At 41.1% G+C, this 20,898-nt stretch overlaps 5 protein-coding genes across 8 annotated transcripts; 3 read left to right on the top strand and 2 right to left on the bottom strand.

Annotated features, from left to right (window-relative positions):
• The first annotated feature begins 740 nt into the window (after positions 1-740).
• h6pd (hexose-6-phosphate dehydrogenase (glucose 1-dehydrogenase)) lies at positions 741-7,636 on the top strand. 2 transcript variants are annotated; one of them, XM_053446720.1, is made up of 5 exons: positions 741-828; positions 4,153-4,809; positions 4,903-5,020; positions 5,119-5,388; positions 6,082-7,636. In XM_053446720.1, the coding sequence occupies exons 2-5, from the start codon at positions 4,177-4,179 to the stop codon at positions 7,428-7,430; spliced, it is 2,370 nt and encodes a 789-aa protein (XP_053302695.1). In that variant the 5' UTR covers positions 741-828; positions 4,153-4,176; the 3' UTR covers positions 7,431-7,636. The 2 variants fall into 2 exon arrangements, with proteins under 2 accessions (XP_053302695.1, XP_053302686.1); XM_053446711.1 differs by lacking the exon at positions 741-828 and adding an exon at positions 2,752-2,960.
• A 64-nt stretch (positions 7,637-7,700) lies between these two features.
• LOC128461697 (uncharacterized) lies at positions 7,701-13,327 on the bottom strand. The gene is made up of 7 exons (XM_053446758.1): positions 11,703-13,327; positions 10,637-10,785; positions 10,458-10,520; positions 10,262-10,341; positions 10,055-10,185; positions 9,872-9,938; positions 7,701-9,756 (listed from the first exon to the last, which is right to left on the bottom strand). The coding sequence occupies exons 2-7, from the start codon at positions 10,708-10,710 to the stop codon at positions 9,653-9,655; spliced, it is 519 nt and encodes a 172-aa protein (XP_053302733.1). The 5' UTR covers positions 10,711-10,785; positions 11,703-13,327; the 3' UTR covers positions 7,701-9,652.
• Positions 11,034-12,229, top strand: rbp7b (retinol binding protein 7b, cellular). The gene is made up of 4 exons (XM_053446769.1): positions 11,034-11,193; positions 11,408-11,586; positions 11,734-11,835; positions 11,919-12,229. The coding sequence occupies exons 1-4, from the start codon at positions 11,121-11,123 to the stop codon at positions 11,970-11,972; spliced, it is 408 nt and encodes a 135-aa protein (XP_053302744.1). The 5' UTR covers positions 11,034-11,120; the 3' UTR covers positions 11,973-12,229.
• Positions 12,716-15,485, top strand: cenps (centromere protein S). The gene is made up of 5 exons (XM_053446781.1): positions 12,716-12,939; positions 13,676-13,799; positions 14,728-14,761; positions 14,872-14,938; positions 15,126-15,485. Exons 1-5 carry the CDS (start codon positions 12,910-12,912, stop codon positions 15,234-15,236), a joined length of 366 nt encoding a protein of 121 aa, XP_053302756.1. The 5' UTR covers positions 12,716-12,909; the 3' UTR covers positions 15,237-15,485.
• On the bottom strand, positions 15,095-20,203 carry tardbpb (TAR DNA binding protein b). 3 transcript variants are annotated; one of them, XR_008342288.1, is made up of 6 exons: positions 19,405-20,203; positions 18,516-18,679; positions 18,286-18,435; positions 18,017-18,184; positions 16,516-17,581; positions 15,095-15,853 (listed from the first exon to the last, which is right to left on the bottom strand). XR_008342288.1 is itself a non-coding variant. In XM_053446733.1 (5 exons), exons 1-5 carry the CDS (start codon positions 19,643-19,645, stop codon positions 17,084-17,086), a joined length of 1,221 nt encoding a protein of 406 aa, XP_053302708.1. In that variant the 5' UTR covers positions 19,646-20,203; the 3' UTR covers positions 15,923-17,083. The 3 variants fall into 3 exon arrangements, 2 of the variants coding, with proteins under 2 accessions (XP_053302708.1, XP_053302720.1); XM_053446733.1 differs by lacking the exon at positions 15,095-15,853 and having other exon boundaries at positions 15,923-17,581; XM_053446745.1 differs by lacking the exon at positions 15,095-15,853 and having other exon boundaries at positions 15,923-17,581; positions 18,295-18,435; positions 19,405-20,202.
• Between the last annotated feature and the right edge of the window lie 695 nt (positions 20,204-20,898).

Raw genomic sequence — 20,898 nt, 5'->3', positions numbered from 1 at the left:
AACAACATCAAACAATTCCCATTCTGTTTAACAATTATTATAGAACACTGATCGAATTGTAGATATCTGAAACTGGTAGTATGGTCATGATTAAGTTTTTTTAATCTGTAAAGAGCCATATACAGGAAGTCGAGGAAGCTGCTTTTCAAATAAAAGGCTGACAATTATAAAATGTAGCTTTTGTCTTTCTATCGATGGATGAATTGAATACCTCTGATGCTAATGTCCCACTCAGCATTTTGTCAATTTTTTTTAACAAAAAGTTAGGATTCTAATTCTAGACATCCGTACCAAACAGAAGCACAGTCCAAAATATACAAGTAATAATAATAAAAAAAACAAGGCTAAAATAAAATAATTTGCTAAGTAGAAAATGTAATTAACAAACAATTACTAAGGAAAAAATATATCAATATCTTTTTGTGCTCACTTTTTTATTAATCACAAAACTAATATAATACTAATAAACGTACACACAAAGATATACATTTAATAATTTAATAAGAAGAAATAACAAATCAGAACAATTTACCAATAGAATAATCATAACAAACGTTATAAAAATATCTTGATTTTTTGACACAAAAATACAGTTAACGAAGAATAAAAACATCTTTTGTAGGGGTGTCTTTATTTTTATTGAAAACTTATGAAATTACAGATACACAAAATATACGAAATAAACTATTATTAATGTTTAACCAAAATACCTAGGGAAAAATCAAAGTAATTTACCAAGGCGAAAATAATTCTGAAAGCGGACCTTGTCACGTGACTGTTGCAGGAAGCTGCTAGAGGAGGTTGAGCGCGTCGTTCACTACAGAGCAGGTTCGTGTCCGCTTCTCTCTTTAACACGTCGGGTTCTTACAAGTCACCAGTCAGTCGTCTCATGTTGTGTTAATGTTGCATCACATCATATTACAGTACACAGTTAACACAATGACTCAGGAGCAGTGTGTATTAGCGTGTATGTGTGTCTCTGTGTGTTTGTGTGTGTGTGTGTAGCGGAAGTGAAGTTTGACAGTTGGACACGAGCAGGTGGATCGTGGCGCTGATTCGCTGATTGAGGACGTTAGTTCAGTCATAACATCAACTTTCCCTCTGGCAGTTTCCTGACGGAGAGGCACACACACATCTCACAGGGGAACCGAATGTAGCACAACACGTGTGGAGGACAAACTCTCTCTTCACTGTTACTACTCCTCTACTTATATCAGTCAGCAAATATCTGTACTTTCTACCTCACTACATTACAGAGACATCAAATTATATAATATAGAACAGTCACTGGTGAAGACAACACAAACAATTCAATCGTAATTATAATAATAACAACCATAATAATAATACCTTTAGTTATATATCATCTTTCAAAGCAACCGTTACAAAGTGCTTCACAAACAAGTCAAATAGAAACAAGGGAACATAACATCAGAGGCAACAAGCGTCTTTTTACTTACTTTTTTACAAGTATTATTTAAAGTCAAACAGAAAAAGGGTCTGTTGTTGTACATGTTTCAGTGATCTATGTAAGAGAAAACAATATTGTGTTTGCTTGTATCACAAAATATCAATGAAGATCCCACTCAGCCTTTTATATTGCACTTGATGTGTTGTGACGATACACGACCAGATTGATCATCCTGTTGACCGGCGTCAGTGAGGAGGGGGCATATTGTTGAGAAGCATGTTCTGTGGACTCAGGGCTAACGACTTCCTCCTTGGTCACGGTGCAGTAGATCTGAATGGACTCGTCAGTTTCTGATGATAGCGGGTGAATCGCTCGTATGTTCCTCACCTCGGACCCCTCTGCTGTGACCAATCGGACCTGTCGTGTGAACAAAACCACCCAGTCATTAGACGGGTCCTCGGTTTGCTCTGGTTTGTGGGTCTTGCTGGCGAGTTGGCCTCTGGAATAACCAATTGAGGCTGTGAAATACTTTCCTGTCCTAGGATAAAAATCGAATAACAGGCAGTTTAGTGTGTGGAGGTTGTTATTTGAGAGGAATTTGTGACGGGCTGTGAATACTCACAATTACAATTTTTGTTGTTCACCATTCAAGCCAAATTTGAAAGATGTACAAGACGATTTGCAGCGTGAACGTGAGGCAAGGGCAGATTTTCTATGCTAAAATGAAAACGGCTTGTGACTGAGGGGGAATCATGTGTTGGAAGAAAGAAAACAAAGTAATGTCAGAATCTGAATGAAGATAGTGTCCTTTAAGATAGTGTGACGCTTTATTGATTCTAGCTGGAGGAATGTGGTGTGTGTTATAGCCTATAATTCATGAGTACACGCGTTTAAAGAAAATTAGAAAAGAAGCCGTTTTATTCAAGCAACTTACATAAGATGTGAGGGAAATAAATTAAAAACTTGTTCACCTCAGTCACCCTTAAAGCTGAGCTCACATTAAGCTGGTATTGAAGCAGTTCACCATTAAGGTGGACTTTGCTGTTTGCATATTCACTGTGTAAACATGATTGTGGAACACAGGGGATTCCAGATGTTGCACTGAGTCATAAAATCAGCTTTATCTGAGAAACGATAATGAAGTAAAGTAAGTAAAGCTGCACACATATTTTGATTCCAAACATTTACTCATTATTTATAACGATGAAAATGTTAGTCATGATATCAAAGAGAAATGACTCATTATATGTGAAAGTATTAACTCGCTAACAACTTAGCTTCTCAGTCTTGCTACACAAGTGATTTTCGGTCCTTTTAGAAAGTCAAACATAAGTTGCTCACACTTTCCCAGCACTACTGTCAACTGCAGTGTACTGGAAGCTCGACGCCCCCCGAGCCCAGTGCAAAGTGCACACGCCTGCTCCACCACGACGCAGTCATCACTACACTCATGACATCTTCACTGCACCACATCTCGGCTCTGACGCGACCTGGGACACAGACTTGTGCTGAGTTATCCATCGCTTATCTGTTTCTGTGGAGATACTGGGTAGGTTCCAGTGTATTTGAAGTTAAATTGACGACTGCTCACATTCCTAGTGATTACATCACGCATGTCTCGGCTCCTGAATGTTTAAATTTAACTATTTATTTGTAGTCGGTTTATGCTGTATAAACTTTTGAGATTTCAATATTGTTTGTCGAAGGAAAACTCTGGAAGATATTTATATATTGGTTTATATAGGTTTCATACTATGAGTTCCACTGCATTCATTTCTCACTTGTATTTTATCCTGTTTCAGGAACTTTTATGTTTAATTTGATTTTATGCAGAAAGATTTCAATTATTCGAGAAACAGAATTCTAGTTACTATTTTCTCCATCAAGGAGGTTATGTTTTCATCTGCTTTAGTTTTTTGATAGTTCGCATGATTACACAAAAACCACTGGACAGATAATGGGGTTGGTATGGTTCAGGGAAGAGCCCGTTCATTTTGGGTGCAGATCCAGGATTTTTTCACTAACATCTTAATATAAATCGGGTTCCCGACATACTTTGTGAATTTGAAAGACATTATACAGAGATCTTGATGAAAAAGATTAGATTCCAGGGCTGTTGGTTAGCGCTCTGAGTAACATTCTAGTTAATCATTATAATATCGGTGAAATGTTTTCCCTTTTTTTAAAGCACAAAATGTAGGTTCTAGCCTCTTATTTGGCACAATGTGTTGCTTTTCTTTTGTCATTTTACAGTAAAACTTTGGGTTTTTACAAACTGACACTTTTTAACCCCCTGCTGCGAGAATAATTAGAAGTAAATACATGCTCAGTGTAGCTTTGTTTTATGTAAGTTAGTTACAGTCCATTAGGTTGAATACACACAGGTCAACTCCACATTAGCATCATTTCACATATAAACTGGTTTTGATGCTGAACTTTGAGCGTAGATAGTCTTTCTATTTTTTGCCTAGTTATTTAACATTAACATCATCAGTCGCTTTTTGGAGCCCTCAGACAATGATGTCATCACATGTCCATGGAGAAAGAGATGTAAACAGGATTTCCTGGTCATTTGCTGAAATGCGTCTTTGTACTATCAAAATAAAAAACTTGTTCAGTTCTTTTGCAACAGATGTGGTTCTTTCAAATTTCACATTTTTGTGTTTTATATTGAACAAGAAATTGATAAATGAATTGCCAGCCTGGAAGTTCATGACTTTAAAAAAAATGTTTTCATACAGGAGGTGGACGGTTGAGACCTGATCATGTTTGTGCCTGTGCTCCTGCTCCTGGTCACACTGTGTGCCGTGGGAGGACATGGTGAGGAGCCAAAGAGACCCGGCCATGTCTCGGTGGTGATAGTGGGAGCCACCGGTGACCTGGCAAAGAAGTACCTGTGGAACGGCTTCTTCCAGCTCTATGTAAAGCAGGTCAGTAGTGGTAACACCTTCTCCTTCTACGGCGGAGGACAGTCACCTGCCGACAAAGCCAATCCGCTCCTCTTCGAGATCCTGAAGTCGGTGTCGTGCTCAAAGGGCGTGTCCGAGGAGCGCTGCGCTCTTCTGAAGGAGCAGTTCCTTCGACTCGCACAGTATCGGCAGCTGAGAACCCTTGAGCACTACCAGGATCTGGCTAAGCACATTGAGAAACGGCTTCAGGAGGAGGGAATCACGGAGGCAGGGAGGCTCTTCTACCTCTCAGTGCCAGCTTTTGCATACGCAGACATTGCAGATAAAATCAACAACAGCTGCAGACCGACCAGCGGGGCATGGCTGAGGGTGGTGCTAGAGAAACCTTTCGGACACGACTCTACGAGCGCTCAGATGCTGGCGTCTCAGCTCGGGGCTTCCTTGAGGGAAGAGGAGATGTACAGAATCGACCATTACCTGGGGAAGCAGGTAAGGACATCCTCCACAGTGTGTGCCTCTCATCTGGCAATCTGGAATCGAGATGTTTGACTCCATGCTCTGTTTTCCTGCTTTTTCATGAAGGTGATTGCAAAGATACTTCCATTCAGAATACAGAACAAGAAGTTTCTGGATCCCATCTGGAACAAGCACCACATTGAGAGAGTGGAGATTGTGATGAAAGAGACCCTGGATGTTAGAGGTGAATAAAACTGCATTTAAAACTTGTATAAGGAAAAAGAAGCCAGGATTCCTAGGAGTCATGTGTTCACGTCCTACCTTTGCCATTTTCTCCTCGAGGTCGTATTCCCTTCTACGACCAGTATGGTGTGATCAGGGACGTGATACAGAACCACCTGACCGAGGTCATGATGCTGTTGACCATGAGGCTTCCCCGAAATCTGACCTCCAGTGAGGAAGTCGTTGAAAACAAGCTGCGGATCCTCAGTTCACTGCTGCCCTTAGGAAAGAATCAGGCTGTGATTGGCCAATACCAAGCGTACAAGTCAGAGGTTCAGCAGGAGCTGAATAAAACCAAACATCACATCAGTGTCACGCCGACATTTGCAGGTGAGAACTTAGTTCTTATGTCTTTAAGGCTACATCCATACCACTATGTTTTCATTTGAAAGCTGTGTTTTCCACACAAGCGTTTCGGCTCCAAATCCCCGTCCATAGTAACATGCTTAAAAAATGCATATCACAGGACCACTCCCATTCACTGACGTGGGCCAGTTTAACCAGTAAGGAGTATCTATCTCAGCTAGAACAAACAGGAAGCATTGGATTGTTACTTTGCAGAAAGAGCACAATTCAGAAGCAGCAATGGTGAAAAGTAAAATGTAGAATTTGACTGCACAACTGCTGTTAGCAAAGTCAACAAGATCAGCAACGCTTGTAAAGGACTTTGCACATTGCGTTCTACACTGGTAGCTGAGCCTAATACCGGTTGTCTTCCTTTTGATAAGAGGGTCATGTGATAGGAGCCTGACGATTCAACAAAGGCTACGTCATCACAGAAAAGAGCCAATCAGAAAGCGGTTGTGAGGGTCTACGTCAACGTTTCCAAACGCCTCTGTTTCTGCTCGTCCAGACTAAAACACAGACCCGCAATTTTCAAACGTATCCTTTGCAGAATTGATGCCTTTTCAAACCGAAGTGTAGTTGGATGAATATAGCCTAAATATTGATTTATTGTCGTGTAATAAAAAGTCACTGTACAACAAATATAGCTCTGGTAATGATTCTGTTTGTGTATTGCAGCTGTGTTGGCCCACATCGATGAGACCCAGTATGAGGGTGTTCCAGTGCTTTTAATCTCAGGGAAGATGTTGGATGAGCGGGTGAGTTACGCTCGTATCCTTTTCAAGAACGACATCTTTTGCGTTCAGAACCACGACAGCGTTCACTGCAAACCCAAGCAGATCGTTTTCCACCTGGGTCATGGCAGCCTTCAATATCCGGCCATTCTTGTGAGTAAGAATTTATTCAAGCCGGCTTTAATGGAGGGTGAGTGGAAGGAGGTGACAGAGCACAGGGACGCCAGTGTTCTAGGTTTGCCAGTTTCAGACTATTATGTGCAAACACCAACAGAGCAGAGGGAAGCGTATGAAGAGCTGATCTCTCACATCTTTGCTGGGCAGAAGAATAGTTTCATTAGTGTTGAAAACCTGCTGGCATCGTGGGACTTGTGGACACCGCTGCTCACTAGCTTAGCCAGCTCTTTCCCCCGCATCTACCCTGGCGGTGCAGACAATGAGGACCTGTTGGACTTCTGTCTGACAGGGAAGGACATTCGCTACAAAAGCGAGGTGGTGATAATCAGCCCTGATCAGATGGGGGGCATGGCACCAAACGGTTTCCAAGTCATTCAGGGCAAATTTCGGAGTTCCGACATGGTGTCCGCCTGGGCCGAGGAGCTGGTGGAGCAGCTGGCTGCAGATGTGCAGGAGGCGGCAGAGGCAGCAGTGCGTGAGAGCGGCGTTTTCCATCTCGCCCTGTCTGGCGGGTCCTCACCCATCGCTCTGTTCCACCGGTTGGTCCTGCACCACTTCTCCTTCCCCTGGAGGGACACCCACGTGTGGATGGTGGATGAGCGCTGCGTGCCGGAGACTGAGCTGGAGTCAAACTTCTTCACGATTTACAACCTCCTGCTGCAGCACGTTAGGATACCGTACTTCAACATCCACCCCATGCCCGTGCAGCTCAACCACCGCCTGTGTGTGGAGGAGGACAGAGGAGCCCAGCTGTACGAGAAGGACATCAACAATCTGGTGAACGGCTCCAGCTTCCACTTTGTGCTGTTGGGAGCCGGCTACGACGGCCACACCGCTTCTCTGTTCCCTGGGACTAAAGTGGAGGAATACGGGGAGAGTCTGGTGGTCCTCACCGAGAGCCCTGTCAAACCTCACCAGCGTATGAGCCTCACGTTCAGCGCCATCAACCGGGCACGCACAGTTGCTTTGTTAGTGATGGGTAAAGGCAAACATGAGCTGGTCACCCAGCTGAGCCGAATGAAGGACAACCCAGAAAAATGGCCCGTCACGGGGGTGAAGCCTGCTAATGGCCGACTTGTGTGGTACATAGACTATGATGCACTTTTAGGCCAGTGATCGTCATCCTAACTTTCAATCACACAGCTGCTTTAATTCAGCATCTGGATTGGAGTGAAGAACGTGTGAGGACCAGTACGTTTTAGTTTGTTAATTACAAATAACATGAACTGATCATTACTGCTGCATTTCTCTAATGTCAGTGTTTTTCTGATTGATTTCCTGACCTGCAAGCATGACCTTAAATCAAAAGATCTGGGGGGGGGGGGGGGGGGGTTTCTTGTGGGGAAACATGGACACTGGGCAAGATAACATTTGTGTTTCCTCACATTAAAAGTGAAACTGTTTTCCTGCTCATGGATTGACCGGCAAGAAAGAGTTGTAAATTTTGATTTACTCCAAAATACAGATGGAGGATTGAGATGAGCAGTTAAAGTTAACGTTGGGAAATCCCATCCAGTTCTGAATTAGTATTCCCTGTCAGGTATATTTAAACCCATGCAAAACTTACCACATGTCCAAATAATGTAGTATGAGCCACAGCCCCCAATCTATACATGTGTGAATAATCTATTGGATACCAAATCTTAAACTATAATAATCTGTGAAAATGTCCGAAACACCCTATAACACAATGTTAAAGGAAGTTAAAACAAAATCCCCATTGATGGCCCTAAAATCCTCAGGACCTGGCTCATGGCAGTTGTGTGTTGGGCCAGTTGGACTCTGTCAGCACCTGAAGTGTCTGGACGCAGACACTGACCTCTGGAAGGAAAAGGCAGGAATGTGAAGTACATGTTATTATTTGCTAATGAGTCACACACAGCAGGTACGGTCCTTTCATTATTCAAAGTTAAACTTTATGTGAATATTCTTCTGTGTGTGACTGTGTGAAGGGATCATCATGCAGGTTGTTTATGGTTTATCTGATGCTAATCGAGTGTGAGGTGAGTGAAAATCTGTACAAAATGTGCAGAATTATCATAACGTCTGAATTGTATCAGATCTCAGGTGAATTTCTGAATGTTTACATAAATGCAGTTCACTGTGTGATCTTTACTTTTGATTGTATATTTCATATACTTGAGGTGGCAGTGATGAGTTGAATAAAATGAAAATGTGACAGTTGAATAAATATTTTGTTTGTGTAACAACAAAAGATTTGTAATTTTGAAAATAAAAGGATTTAAAATCTTTCAGGTAATTCAAAATCTATGGTGCATATTCACATTCCACTAAGAAATATCAAGGTGCTTTTTCTAGATGCATGAGTCGAAACAAGAGGAGCTTTATTTCAGATTTGATTTTATCAGCAGTTATTGCACACCATTAAGTCTTATAAGTATGAAAAATCCACACTTTTTAGAAATGAACGTATTTCATAATTAATAAATGTATTGTACTAATAAAGTACAGCGTAAGGAACTCTCTGTTTTTCTTTTCAATGTTCATTTATACACCCGAGTGTGGAGGACTTCTCTATAGTGTCTGATCCATATACCAACAATTAAGTGAGATGTAAAGTATATTACAGTATACAACAGTATACAAGTAGAGCATATTGACCCACAGGAACAAGTTTATTTCCAACAAAGATTTGTTTGTGTTTTTTCTTTATCATATCCCAGTTGTTTAAATCATACATTGATTTGTGATCAATACAAAAGATCTGAACAATAACATTGATTCTGACAGAGATCAGTTCCGCTGTATGAACGATAGAATGTAGTCAGTGAAACTATAAGTACAAAGTGCACAGGTGGGATTTTCCAGTTTATTTTTATACAGATGTTTGTTGGGACCAAGTTTCCTTTCGGATAAGACCGCTCAGATAACATGGGTCATGTTTTGATACAACATCTGTATTTTATCATATATTACAACCTGTTAGTTTTATCAATATAAAATTTCCTTTTATTTGCCTTTCTATATTCTGTTTAATGTAGGCATACTTTCCCCATTGGGATAAATGTTACTATTGACGCTGTGTATATATATATATATATATTCAAATCTGTATTTTTGTATGTGCAATTATGTATTTAGAAATATAAACTGAATCTGCTGTGTAGATCGTGTATTTGTTTGCTTCTTATGAACAGTTACACCATCAACAAATAAAAGCAAAACCTCTCTGATAGTCCAGACATCTGCTTCCCTAATTCCTCTGAGGTGAATTTAAGTCCCTTTAGGTTTTTTTAGTTTTTGTTCCCATGGTTTAAAGTTTCCAGTTCTGTTGGCATGGAAACCCCATGAAATTTTGATATGAGCGGTGTCGGATGTCAACGTGGGACAGCTGGACCGGATGACCGCTCTGTGTTTGTGCCCGGGTCGGTCACGGGCTGCCTGTCACTCAGCCAGCGACCTCCTCTCACCGTGAAAAAACCTGAACAAGACACGAGCCGATGATATTACTGTGAACTGAAGAGTCCATGTGTGAGTGACACCACACAGTACGAGTACATGTGTTCACCATAGACTGTATATATAACGGTATTCACCTGTGCTGAGAATGGAGGCAACCGTCAGAACAAGAGACATGTAGTACAGCTCTGGGGTCGTCTTGGCCTGTGGACAACACACACACACACACACACACACACACATAAACCTATAAATCGTTTGTTTTAATGATTTTTTTCTGAAGAATCTAATGAGTATTAACATTTAGGTCATTTTCTTACACATGCTGTGGCTGTCAGAGTCAGGATGGTAGTGCACAGTCCTTGTCCACATGACATCAGCCCAAACACATGATAGGACGCCCACAAGCTCTGAGGAACTGGGTCCAACAACGTGAAGACCACTGAAAAACCTATGAAAAGACAAAGTTATATCCTAACAACTCAATTTTTGATGTCTGATGTGTTTTCAGACCTGATCTGGTTTACCTGAAGCTATGAAGGACAAGGCGACAGAGGCCGACAGGTTGTTCAGAAGAGGCTGCCTGCAGTATCGGGAGGATTTGGGCCTTTTGTAAAAAAACAGAAGCAGAGGACGGGAGCATCATTGTTAAAGCCGCGCTCCCTCTTGTGCAGACGACCTGTGATCTCTATGGCCTGGTGCCATCACCTCTGTTATAGTCACCTCGCCAAGACATAGAGCTGAGGAGCCAGAACAATAGCTGTGAACCCTGCATTCAGTATTTGACTGCAAATAGAACACGAACCAAACAACAGGATTAAAACAATGAAACACCTTGAAATGAGCAATATAATGACATATTAGCATTTGAAATATCTCTAACCAACCATAGCAGCACTTACAATCTTAACCTCTTACTCCTTGGTATCCATCTGCTGCCATGATAAGCCATGAAGACTAGCATGTAGAGGAACATGGATGTTAGGACACGCAGGCAGACGTGTGCTGTAACTCTATTCCTGACGTCTGGACATGTTCAGCTGAAGCAGCTCTGCATACATGAGCAGGAGGAAGGATTTGATTTCACGCGGCACAAAGCACAGAGTCATTTGCTCCACATTGTATTACTCCAAAAACAGCACCTATACAGTATTAAGGATGCACTGTTTTAAATTGATTAAAGAATAACATCCTGTATGGAGGCTTTCGTCCTAACAGGAACAAAATAGTTTCCTCATATTATGTGCAAATGTGAAGCCTGCAATACATCACCTCTGCCCCACATTGACACACAATGAAACATCCCACCCAAGGGCTTAAAACCTGCTCCCTCATCACACTGGAGCCTGTTGCCTCTTCCAGAGAGTCACGAGAACAACCAGCAAGATGCCTGCCGACTACAGCGGGACATGGGACCTCGTCAGTAACGTTAACTTTGAGGGATACATGGTCTCACTTGGTACGTGTCCGGGCTTCTTTTAATATGAGAGAGTGTTCATTTAAATGTTATGTTATGTTTATAGTTTAATGAAAAGTTTTTTTTATTAAGAATTCTTAATTATCAATGTTGAATGGATTGGGAAATATTGTTTTATTAACATGCATTTTTTTTATCAATGACCTAGAGACTTTTTTAATGTGCATTGAATGTTGTTTTTATCTTTTACGTGCAGGCATTGATTTTGCAACACGCAAAATTGCCTCGATGTTGAAGCCCCAGAAGGTGATTAAGCAAGATGGAGATTGTTTCATAATCAGGACGTTCACTTCTTTTAGAAATTATGAGTCCTCGTTCAAAGTTGGAGAGGAGTTCCAAGAGGTGACGACGGGAATGGACAACCGGACGTGTCAGGTAAAACCGTTAGTTCACTTTGAGATGGTTATCTTAAAAATTAACCCATGTATGAAATGTTAAAAGCAGGAAAGATTAATATCCCAAACTGATTTCTGGAGCAGTTACATATTTACCTGTAGTTCTCTGTTTTCCATTTTCCACCAGACTGTGGTGACCTGGGACAATGAAAAGCTGGTGTGTGTTCAGAAAGGAAAAAAGAAGAACCGAGGGTGGAAACACTGGATTGAGGGGGACGAGCTTCACTTGGTACGACCCAGCTTCTCATCCTGGTGGTGACCCAGCACAGCCCAGATACTTTATAGTAACTCCAATGTGTTTTCTCTTCTCAGGAAATGACCTGCGAGGACCAAGTCTGCAAGCAAATTTATAAAAGGGCTCCGTGATTTAGTGTACTTATGATTGGTGAAACCATTTCATGCTATAGAGAATTGAATTCACATTAAATGGGCTAATCCACATCATTTAGTTATTCTGTCTGTTGTGGAAGAAGTATCTGAAACTCTTATTTTAGAAAAACTACCAATGGAACAGTGTAAAGTACTGCATTGAAATACTACTTAAGTAAAATGACAAAAGTATTGATGTACTTAATGTTATTGAAGTAAAATTCTGCATAATAAAATACCCCTATGTGATTTTTCATACTGTTGACTGTGGACTTAATTACACTGGATCATATTTCAAGCTCATCGCATTTAACAGGATAGTTTTTGTATTTATCTAAAATAATTTTTACTATATCAAAGCTGGATTCTCTTACCCCTCATATCTGATACTGCCACGTGTACTTCAAACACATCATACGTCTTTTGTATGTACTGTTTATGCATCTGTGTTTTACAAAGTGAGAGGGAAAATTTCAAATACTAAATGTTTGTCCGCTCTTCAAGTTGTTCCGACGTTCAAGTGGGAAACTTGTTCTACGACACCTCATGAATATCAGCTCATCTGAGGGAAATTACACAGTAAAGTGGAATCAGATTGAAGGACACACTGAAAGTACAAGTATCACAACTGCAGATTGTTCAGTTCACTAATATGGAGTAGAGGTACTTTCCCCTTCTGACTCCTGAGTAAATAGATTTCTGCAGTCCCTCCTCCAGACCACAAGATGTCGCTGTACAAATTGTTCATCACAACCAGGAAACAAGCTCATGAGTCGTTGGTTTGCTGATGAATTTTTGCCGCGGGTTTTTACAACAGTTTTGAGTTTGTGTGTTTGCTGAACGTGTCTCGTTTTCTGAGTCTTTCCCCGATTCTTTGACAGTTTCGTTACTTTACGGCAACAGCAGCTAGTTTGTTACGTTTCTTCACGTGAAAATGTCCTTGGATAAAGAAGAAACGCGTCAGGTAACAACACAGTTTACATGTTGACAGGCACATTAACAATAGACCCTTAACATTTAACTCATGGCTGTGGAGAGAGTGATGACAAGTGGCTGCTGAGACCTTTGTGCTAGTTTGTGTCTCTTTGTGGTCACGTTGTATTTTTTTTTTTGTAGTAGTAGTAGTAGTTGTCATGTGTTCAGTTTCTTTGTGGTCGTTTTGTCTCTGTCATCACTCTGTGTCTCTTTATGATCATTTTAATTCTTCCTGGTCTGTTTGTATTCATGTTGTGTTTACTGTGATCTCTTTGTGTTGGTAACAGCCTGTGGTGAGTTTTGTGTCTTTTCTGGGTTGTTTCTATTTTCTTTGGAGTTTTTTATCTGATCACTGTGAAAGAAAGAAGAAATATGAATAGTTGTGGCTTCACCCAGGGCCCCCTGACCCCTCCAGCTGTGGCCCCTGTGTTCCACAGGCCTGCACACATGTCCAGGTCACATAAGATGAACAATACTAACAATTCTATACCCCAAACAGCTGGGATGTACTCATACAATGGGACATAAATGTTAATACATGATTGTAGGGCTTATTGTTCATTAGGATAACTTTTTAAGGAACTATTTTGTTTGCCTTTTTGCATTACTGGGATTTATTTTTTAAAACCATAACAGTTAAACATGTTTCACCATCACCCCTCTGCTTATCAGTTTGAAGCATCATCTTGAACTCTTCTAATCAGATGGTTTGTGTTGAACTGCAGAGGTTGAAGGCGGCGGTGCACTTCACTGTGGGTCAGCTGTGTCAGAAGATGGGAGAGGTCCACCGCAGAGAGTTCAGTCGACAAGTCATAGCAGCGATAACTGAGACCACGTTCAGACAATGTGGTGGGTGTGAGCGAGGACACAAGCCTAGTCCAGTGCTGGTAACACTATCAGAAACATGGACATCAAGTTTTTAAAATAAAACTCAAAGACATACTGCTGTGAAGTGTACAGCTTCAAACTTGTACAACACAAAGTAATGTCAATATGCTGAAATACATTTTATTCTTGATTTGGATGCAGAGTAATTCCAAAATTCACAAAATAAAGCTTTTCATTGTAGCAATATAATACGAAAAACCTCTATAATCATCATACACGAATAACTATTAAATACAATAGATGCAACGCTGGCCAACATGACGTTGAATTCTCCATTTGGCCACAGTTCACATAACAAACTCTGTCTCCCAAACACTTTTCCAGTTCTTTGTCTGGCTAAGTCTTCAGATGAGATGTGAACTATGCTCTGAAGTTGAAGATGCTAAATTTTTACAGAAAATGCAGCAAATTGTGTGTTTTTATACAAAAAGTGGTGTGGCTGTAAATCCAGTTTTTCCAGTTATTGAAACATTTTCTGAATGTCAAATTTGTCCATATAAACCTCAGTTGTGTAAATGTGGATGCAAGTCACAATCACTGTTTTTAATAAACCTGTCAGATATTTGGTTTCTGTAATTGATGCCATTTCAAAGGTCCAACCCTTAACATGAGTTAACATTAATTATAATAGAAGACTAGAACAACCACACATAATTATTAAAGATCCTGAAACCAGATAATTTGGACAAAAATGCTCAATCAATAGCTGCAAGTTTTCTTTAACTGGCCGTAGAGAACTGTACTATTCTGACACTGCATATGTAAAAATCTAATTGATTATAATGCAGTTTTATTACAAACTCGTATTACTTTTTTAATGCAGTTTACTTTTTGGCTTCGGTCAATTGAAACCTAACCTCATTAATTGCTGACTTTGATTTTTCCTCAGATGTATTTGCTACGGACCTGGAGGCCTTTGCAAGGTGAGAATCTCATTTGGTAGGCTTAACTTGTAGCTTTGGTCAAAATTCCCTGTGAAGTCTTTTGTTCCTTCACTTAAATCCATCCTGTTAAAAACTCATCTGATCTGTAGGCACGCTAAAAGAAGCACAGTGACTACAGAGGATGTAAAGCTCATAGCCCGACGCAGTACTGCATTGGTGAGTTGTTCCCACTGTACTGTCACTTTAATGTTGTGTATTTACTGAAGTCAAAATTAAACCACTATTTTAGTCAATGTTAGCATCTCAAAAACATCAGGTACATTCGTAAAAAACAATAGTAAATGTGCATATATTCTACAGCAGACACCAAACTCAATGTTTCATTTGCCTTTATTCATTTCAGTCAAAATACATACAAAATAAAAGTGAAGAACTGAACCAGCAGAGGGAATTAAAAAAGAAGAATACTGGGAAGAGGAAGAGCAGAGACACTGAAGAGGAAAGCAGAGAATAAGGACAAGACACATGCAGGCCTGCAGCTTCTCACTTGTGTGTCCAACATTCAAATATACATAAAGGCTGACTAGTACATCACAGTAAGTTAAGTCCACTAAAGTGCCAGAATCAGCTACAGCAGTTCTCCAATGCCTCTGTACATTAAACTCTAACTTCTCCAACTCTGTTCAGGGACCTAACACAATGTCATGTTGAGCTGTCCTTCATTTTGCACTGTTCTGTCACAATAATAAAACACTTAATAAAATGAGGCCTTCGTTGTCTTTTATTTAAATGGTGTAAAGTGCTAACTGACCAACCTGTCATATTTCTCCTGTTTACGAGGTGTCATTTTCATGCTGTTTTACACATGGAAACCATGACACTGTTAAGATCGTCAGGCAAACTACCCATAATGCTCTAGGCTATCTAAAGCACGTCCGTCTTACCTGAAATGCAACTGATTAAGAATGGTTCAATCTGACAAGCCAGTGAAATCAGCAAAAGACAGGTACTACCCCATGTCATGTTTGAGAAGGCCACACACTGAAAGTGTTGGAACTTCCGTCTTCATCCTTCAGAACAGACTTCAGTCAGGGTTCAAACGGAGACCTCGACCAGCAGAGCCCAAGGTCCCTAGATATGTGAATCGAATTAGATTTGTTTTTTAATTTGACAAATTGACTCAAGTAATATCAACTAAGCATCTATTCAAATGAACTTTATTAGAGAACTCCCTTCATTTGACATGTTTTTCAAACAACTCACAAACAACAAGAGCTACTGGGAACCATTGGACACACCACTTCACGTTCTCACACTATCACTCGCGTCCCCCAGAGTCTTCAGCAGGTGTCATCCACATCAAGTACACACTTACAGATCAGTTCAGTAACATGAAAGCACACACCATACAGCATTCAAATCAGATAATATAAGCAATACAAATATTCATCACAACATTCCACTACATTTGATATTTCTGCACTTGAGCAACATACTTAAAGAGTAAGGAAAAACTTGCAAAGATAAAAAAAAAAAATCTTGAAGTACTAATTAAAGAATGTCCATGTTAGGGGAGGCGCTCGTAGCATCCGCAGCTTCCACTCACACACTCAGAAAGCAGTCAAATTGGGATCTTTCATCGCACAACCAGTCCGTTTCACGCGTCTCTCCGTTCGCTCACTCACCGCTTCACTCGTCGCCACAAGCCATCCTCAATCGCACTCATCAGTTCTTAAAATGTCAGTTGCGCAGTTCTTTCCATTTTAAAAGTGGATAAAAGTGAAAACACCCACCGTCTCTTAGAACATGCGGAGTGAAGCCGTTCTTTGATGGCATAGCATTTACAGGTGGGAAGAGGGAGAATGATACCGATATCACCCCAAAGAGGAGCTTCCTCACAGGAAAATGGAAGAGAGGTGAACTGCAGAAGAGATTTCAATGAAGGCTTTTCCATAGAACTTGACTGCAAATAAAGTTGCACTTAAAAAAACATTTAGGTTTCAACCAGATTCTTCCCAATGCAAGATTGCCTTTTTTAAGTCGCTGACGAAGCCTGATAATGGTGTATCAGAGACATTCATGCATTTTCAAAATGGGTATAATCACATTTCACAATGCATGCATTAGAGAATCCAGTTGAAATGGATACAAACAAGACATCAAAAATAGCACTTTAGTCGGACATCCTGGTAAACAATTCACTTCAACACTTTCTAAATTAAATCTTTAGCATTTTTCCAAATGTACAAAACATCTTCCACAAAAGTGTTAAGTTTTCAGATACGCTTTAACACCAGAAAAAAACTTTTTTTGTTGAAAAGACTCATCTTTCTCACAATACTTACCATACAAACACTTAACTTACATCCCCCACCCAGATGACTTTGACTCCATACTGGACCCAAAACCTGAGCTAAAGCCACTACCACTGGTTGTCGAGTTTGACCCTGTTCCCCACCCAAGACTGGCCGAGCTGGTGCCATAGTTGCTGTTGCCTCCTGTACTGAAAGACTGACTCTGGTCCCTGCTAGAGCTGGTTCCACTGCCTGAGGTGCTGCCTGAGGTGGACGTCTGCTGCTGGCTAGCTAGCATACCCATCATCCCCCAACTACTCTGCAGAGCAGCCTGAGCGGCCGCCATCATAGCTGGGTTCAGGCTGAAAGAACCAAAATTAGCCAGACTACTGTTAGTGCTGCTCCCTAACCCACTACGGCTGCTTCCAAATGCTTGTGCTCCGAAACCATTACCAAACCGTGTTGTGCGGTCAAACTGCCTATTGCCGTGTTTGGGCTCAGCATTTGAGATGTGAACACTGACACCTTTAATAATTAGGTCCTCTCCACAGAGAGACTGGGCAACCTGTGAGGGGAAAAGACACAAATCAGTTTCTCTGGATTTCAGTAGTGCTAAAACATGAAGCCACTTTATATGCACTCACTTATGGATGGGCGAAATATAAAAAATCTTATAACGATAACCTTTTTCATATCAGTCGATATATATAAAGTCAGCAGCTCTGCACTGAGTCAGTGTTGTGCATCAACGTTCATATTTTTGGTAAATGCTGAACTAATCAGTTTGCATACGATAAGAACTTGAGAGAACAGACGCGTCAACTAACGCTGAAGCCGATTTTAACCGGGAGCGAGTTGGAGTTTACACACACACAGGCCACCGGGGCCCAGACGATCTGGATTCATGATCCGGCATCATCGATCAATAAGAAAAGAGTAGTGATACTTCAAAGATTATCGTTATCTTTTTTCTCATCCAGCGCTACACTCAATGCAATACCTGATCATCTGCAAACGTCACAAAAGCAAAAGCACGGAATGGCTTGGGAATGAAGACATCTGTCACTTCGCCGTACTGCATAAAGAACTGCCGCAGGTCGTCTGTGGTCATGTCCTCTGTGCAACGGCCTACAAAAACCTTGCGACTCCTCAGTGGCTCATCCGGACCCTGCCATGAACAACTTGAGTTAATTTAAATACTGAACACAATATGTGTGTTCATGTGAACAGCTCTCATTTCCCATGTGTGGGTGAATGCATGGACATTACCAGATCTACCTTCGAGTTAGGGAGCTTGCAGTCGCACCATCTGCCGTCAATCATATGGCGCTGGGATATCACCTTTTCTTGACACTCGTACTCTGTGAACCTCACAAAGCCGAATCCTTTAGAGTTTCCTGTCTTGGCATCTCGTTTTACCTTGAAGATAGACAAGTGATTATTATTAATGGTCACTAAATACAATACAAAGTAAATTATTAATGTTCCTCAAGTTATACCTGAACCATGATGACTTCTCCAAATGTACTGAAGTAGTCTTTCAGGTCCTGCTCGGATGTTTTCCAAGGTAAACCCAGTACAATCAGGTCAGACGTCTTCATATCGCCTCGCTTCATTTTCACAGCAGAGGAGGCATCTATTTCCTCCATTTTTCTTTTGTTGTCTAAAATATGAAAGTCAGTATAATGTATTAGATTCTAGATAACTCCTCAGAACAAAGGAACTTTAAGGTTGTGATTGTGCAGCCCTGATTTATTATATGACATTATAATTTGGGTATTTGTTTTTGACCAGACAGCCGACTCAAACCACCTCTACATAACTTGGATGTGTTTAAAAGGTTTCACCAAGATAAAATTTGGCTTGCATAGCTTACGGATGAGGTCTAAGCTTATTCAGTGAGTTTCGCTTAACTAATTCATAATTTTTTTTTACGATTATAGTATTGGTTTATAAATAAGATCAAAGCTCTGGAACAAAAGAATTCCAGATATTTTCCCTCAAATCTCAGATAAAAAACAATGTCGTCACCTACAAAAGACTTAAAACCAATGATTCAAGAGATGTGCAATGTAAACATTAAACTCTAAACACGATTTGAGGCAAGCGATGAATGAAAACAGCGCATTTAAAAAAAACACATTGGTTCGTAGAAAGCTCTTTAGTATGTTGAAGATAACAGACTGTAAACTTTAAATGTTGATTTTCATTTTAACTCCTCTCTGAATGATTCAGCGACTCAGTCTTGTGGGCGTGGACGAACCACACGGCTGTTCACCCCCACTCTCCAGAGAGCCGAAGCTGCACCATGAATTATAAATAACATGGCCACCTGTTGAGAAAGCACGCAGCAAAATTAAAGTGTTCACAAAACATAGTTTCATTTACCTTTTGGATAGTTCACCACATACACGACGTTGCCCCATCCGTTCTCCGGTGCGTGCAGGATCCCTTCCACCAGACGAACCCCCCGCATGCACTGGGACACGGGGCTCCTGAACCGCAGGCCGCACGCCCCGGGGAACTGAGCGGCCACGGTGGAGAGCAGCACGGTGCCGTCATCCTCGGACGGGATCTCCATGGGCTCTTCATTCTCCTCCTCCGCCACTCGAATGTATACTTCGGCCATTTTCGTCCACAAACAAAAACTTCTCGCTACCAAAACAACGCTGTGCTAACGTTAGCAATTAGCTCGCTACTTGTCCACAAACGCGGCTAACCTTAGCCGATGTGGCTAACGGGACTGAATGAGTCAGGCCAGTGGATTTGTTTTGTTCGCAGCGAATATTCCTCGCGTTAAACTACCGCAACAATACGACCTGTGAATGAGAGTAATTTTAAAAGCTGACATAAACGTGGTTCTTCTCCGGACAGAGCTGACAGGTGTGCGTCGGCCTCAAGGTTCCTTTGTTCCCTGGATCTGCGTCGTCAACACCGGACGAAGAGACCGTGCGAATGGGACTTTTCGGGGAAAGTGCGCACGGTGTCCCGCTAGCCTATCGACAGAAAAACGGTTTCTACACAATGGTTCCCACCGGCTGGAAGAAGCTCCGCAGCCTGAACACAGCGTCCGCGTCGTCCCGGAGAACAGCAGCTGGGATAAATGTTTTTTCCACACGAGGAGACAGAAGAGAGTAGATCGCTGGGCCTACAAAGATGGCTGCGTTACCAAAGTCAAAGCACTGCTACGTCATCCGGTTGGGCGGTTCCACTTCACTACGCGTCATGTGTCCGACAAACACGTCGAGAATATGGTGAAATAAATCAACTTTCAGTATAAACCTGGAAAACCAAACTTGGTCATGTCATTATCTTCTTTGGTTGTTGTTTTGAGCACAGTAAAACTGAATGAATTGTGGGGATAAGTATTATCATAATTTTGAGACACCCCCCTCCAGTCGCTAGCTGTGCTCGGTGGTACAGTCAGGACGGCAGCTGTAAACATGTTGGTCTGCAGAGAAGGCAAGATGGCGGCCCGCTGGAGAGCTCCAGTGAAAGTGTGTGAAGCTTTGAAGTCCATGATGATGAGCTGCAGAGACTCTTCTAATGGTTTAAATGACTAAACTGGAAACTACGAGCCGCTTGATTATTAATAGGAAGATTATCATTAACTACATATTAATAATGTAATTGGCCTCTATCACATTTGTCATGAATACCAGTGAAAGTATTAGAAAATATTGTATAGTATAATACTTGTAATGTAATAGCCTAATTGCGCTAAAGTACTTAAAAAAGACAGTATATTACAATACCCCTCCAACATAAGATTATAATGTTTTGGCCTTGTGGGGAAGCCTTCAAAATACAGTATGTATTGTTTTATTTCAGGGAATTCAATGTAATAAACTTTGATGTTTTATAATCATACACGTGGATTAT

Source organism: Pleuronectes platessa, chromosome 2 (assembly GCF_947347685.1).
Source record: "Pleuronectes platessa chromosome 2, fPlePla1.1, whole genome shotgun sequence".
Lineage (NCBI taxonomy): Eukaryota > Metazoa > Chordata > Actinopteri > Pleuronectiformes > Pleuronectidae > Pleuronectes > Pleuronectes platessa.
This window is presented reverse-complemented; position numbering and strand designations above follow the sequence as displayed.

Coding starts and splice junctions, on each gene's coding strand:
- h6pd (XM_053446720.1), top strand. CDS start 4,177: ATGTTTGTGCCTGTGCTCCTGCTCCTGGTCACACTGTGTGCCGTGGGA. Junction 5,021..5,118: donor AGAGACCCTGGATGTTAGAG/GTGAATAAAACT, acceptor TTTCTCCTCGAG/GTCGTATTCCCTTCTACGAC. Junction 5,389..6,081: donor TGTCACGCCGACATTTGCAG/GTGAGAACTTAG, acceptor TGTGTATTGCAG/CTGTGTTGGCCCACATCGAT.
- LOC128461697 (XM_053446758.1), bottom strand. CDS start 10,710: ATGTTCCTCTACATGCTAGTCTTCATGGCTTATCATGGCAGCAGATGG. Junction 10,186..10,261: donor CTTGTCCTTCATAGCTTCAG/GTAAACCAGATC, acceptor GTCTTTTCATAG/GTTTTTCAGTGGTCTTCACG. Junction 9,939..10,054: donor CTCTGACAGCCACAGCATGT/GTAAGAAAATGA, acceptor TGTTGTCCACAG/GCCAAGACGACCCCAGAGCT.
- rbp7b (XM_053446769.1), top strand. CDS start 11,121: ATGCCTGCCGACTACAGCGGGACATGGGACCTCGTCAGTAACGTTAAC. Junction 11,194..11,407: donor GGGATACATGGTCTCACTTG/GTACGTGTCCGG, acceptor TTTTACGTGCAG/GCATTGATTTTGCAACACGC. Junction 11,587..11,733: donor TGGACAACCGGACGTGTCAG/GTAAAACCGTTA, acceptor ATTTTCCACCAG/ACTGTGGTGACCTGGGACAA.
- cenps (XM_053446781.1), top strand. CDS start 12,910: ATGTCCTTGGATAAAGAAGAAACGCGTCAG. Junction 12,940..13,675: donor ATAAAGAAGAAACGCGTCAG/GTAACAACACAG, acceptor GTTGAACTGCAG/AGGTTGAAGGCGGCGGTGCA. Junction 14,939..15,125: donor CCCGACGCAGTACTGCATTG/GTGAGTTGTTCC, acceptor TATTCATTTCAG/TCAAAATACATACAAAATAA.
- tardbpb (XM_053446733.1), bottom strand. CDS start 19,645: ATGGCCGAAGTATACATTCGAGTGGCGGAGGAGGAGAATGAAGAGCCC. Junction 18,436..18,515: donor GAGAAGTCATCATGGTTCAG/GTATAACTTGAG, acceptor TCTATCTTCAAG/GTAAAACGAGATGCCAAGAC. Junction 18,185..18,285: donor CTAACTCGAAGGTAGATCTG/GTAATGTCCATG, acceptor TGTTCATGGCAG/GGTCCGGATGAGCCACTGAG.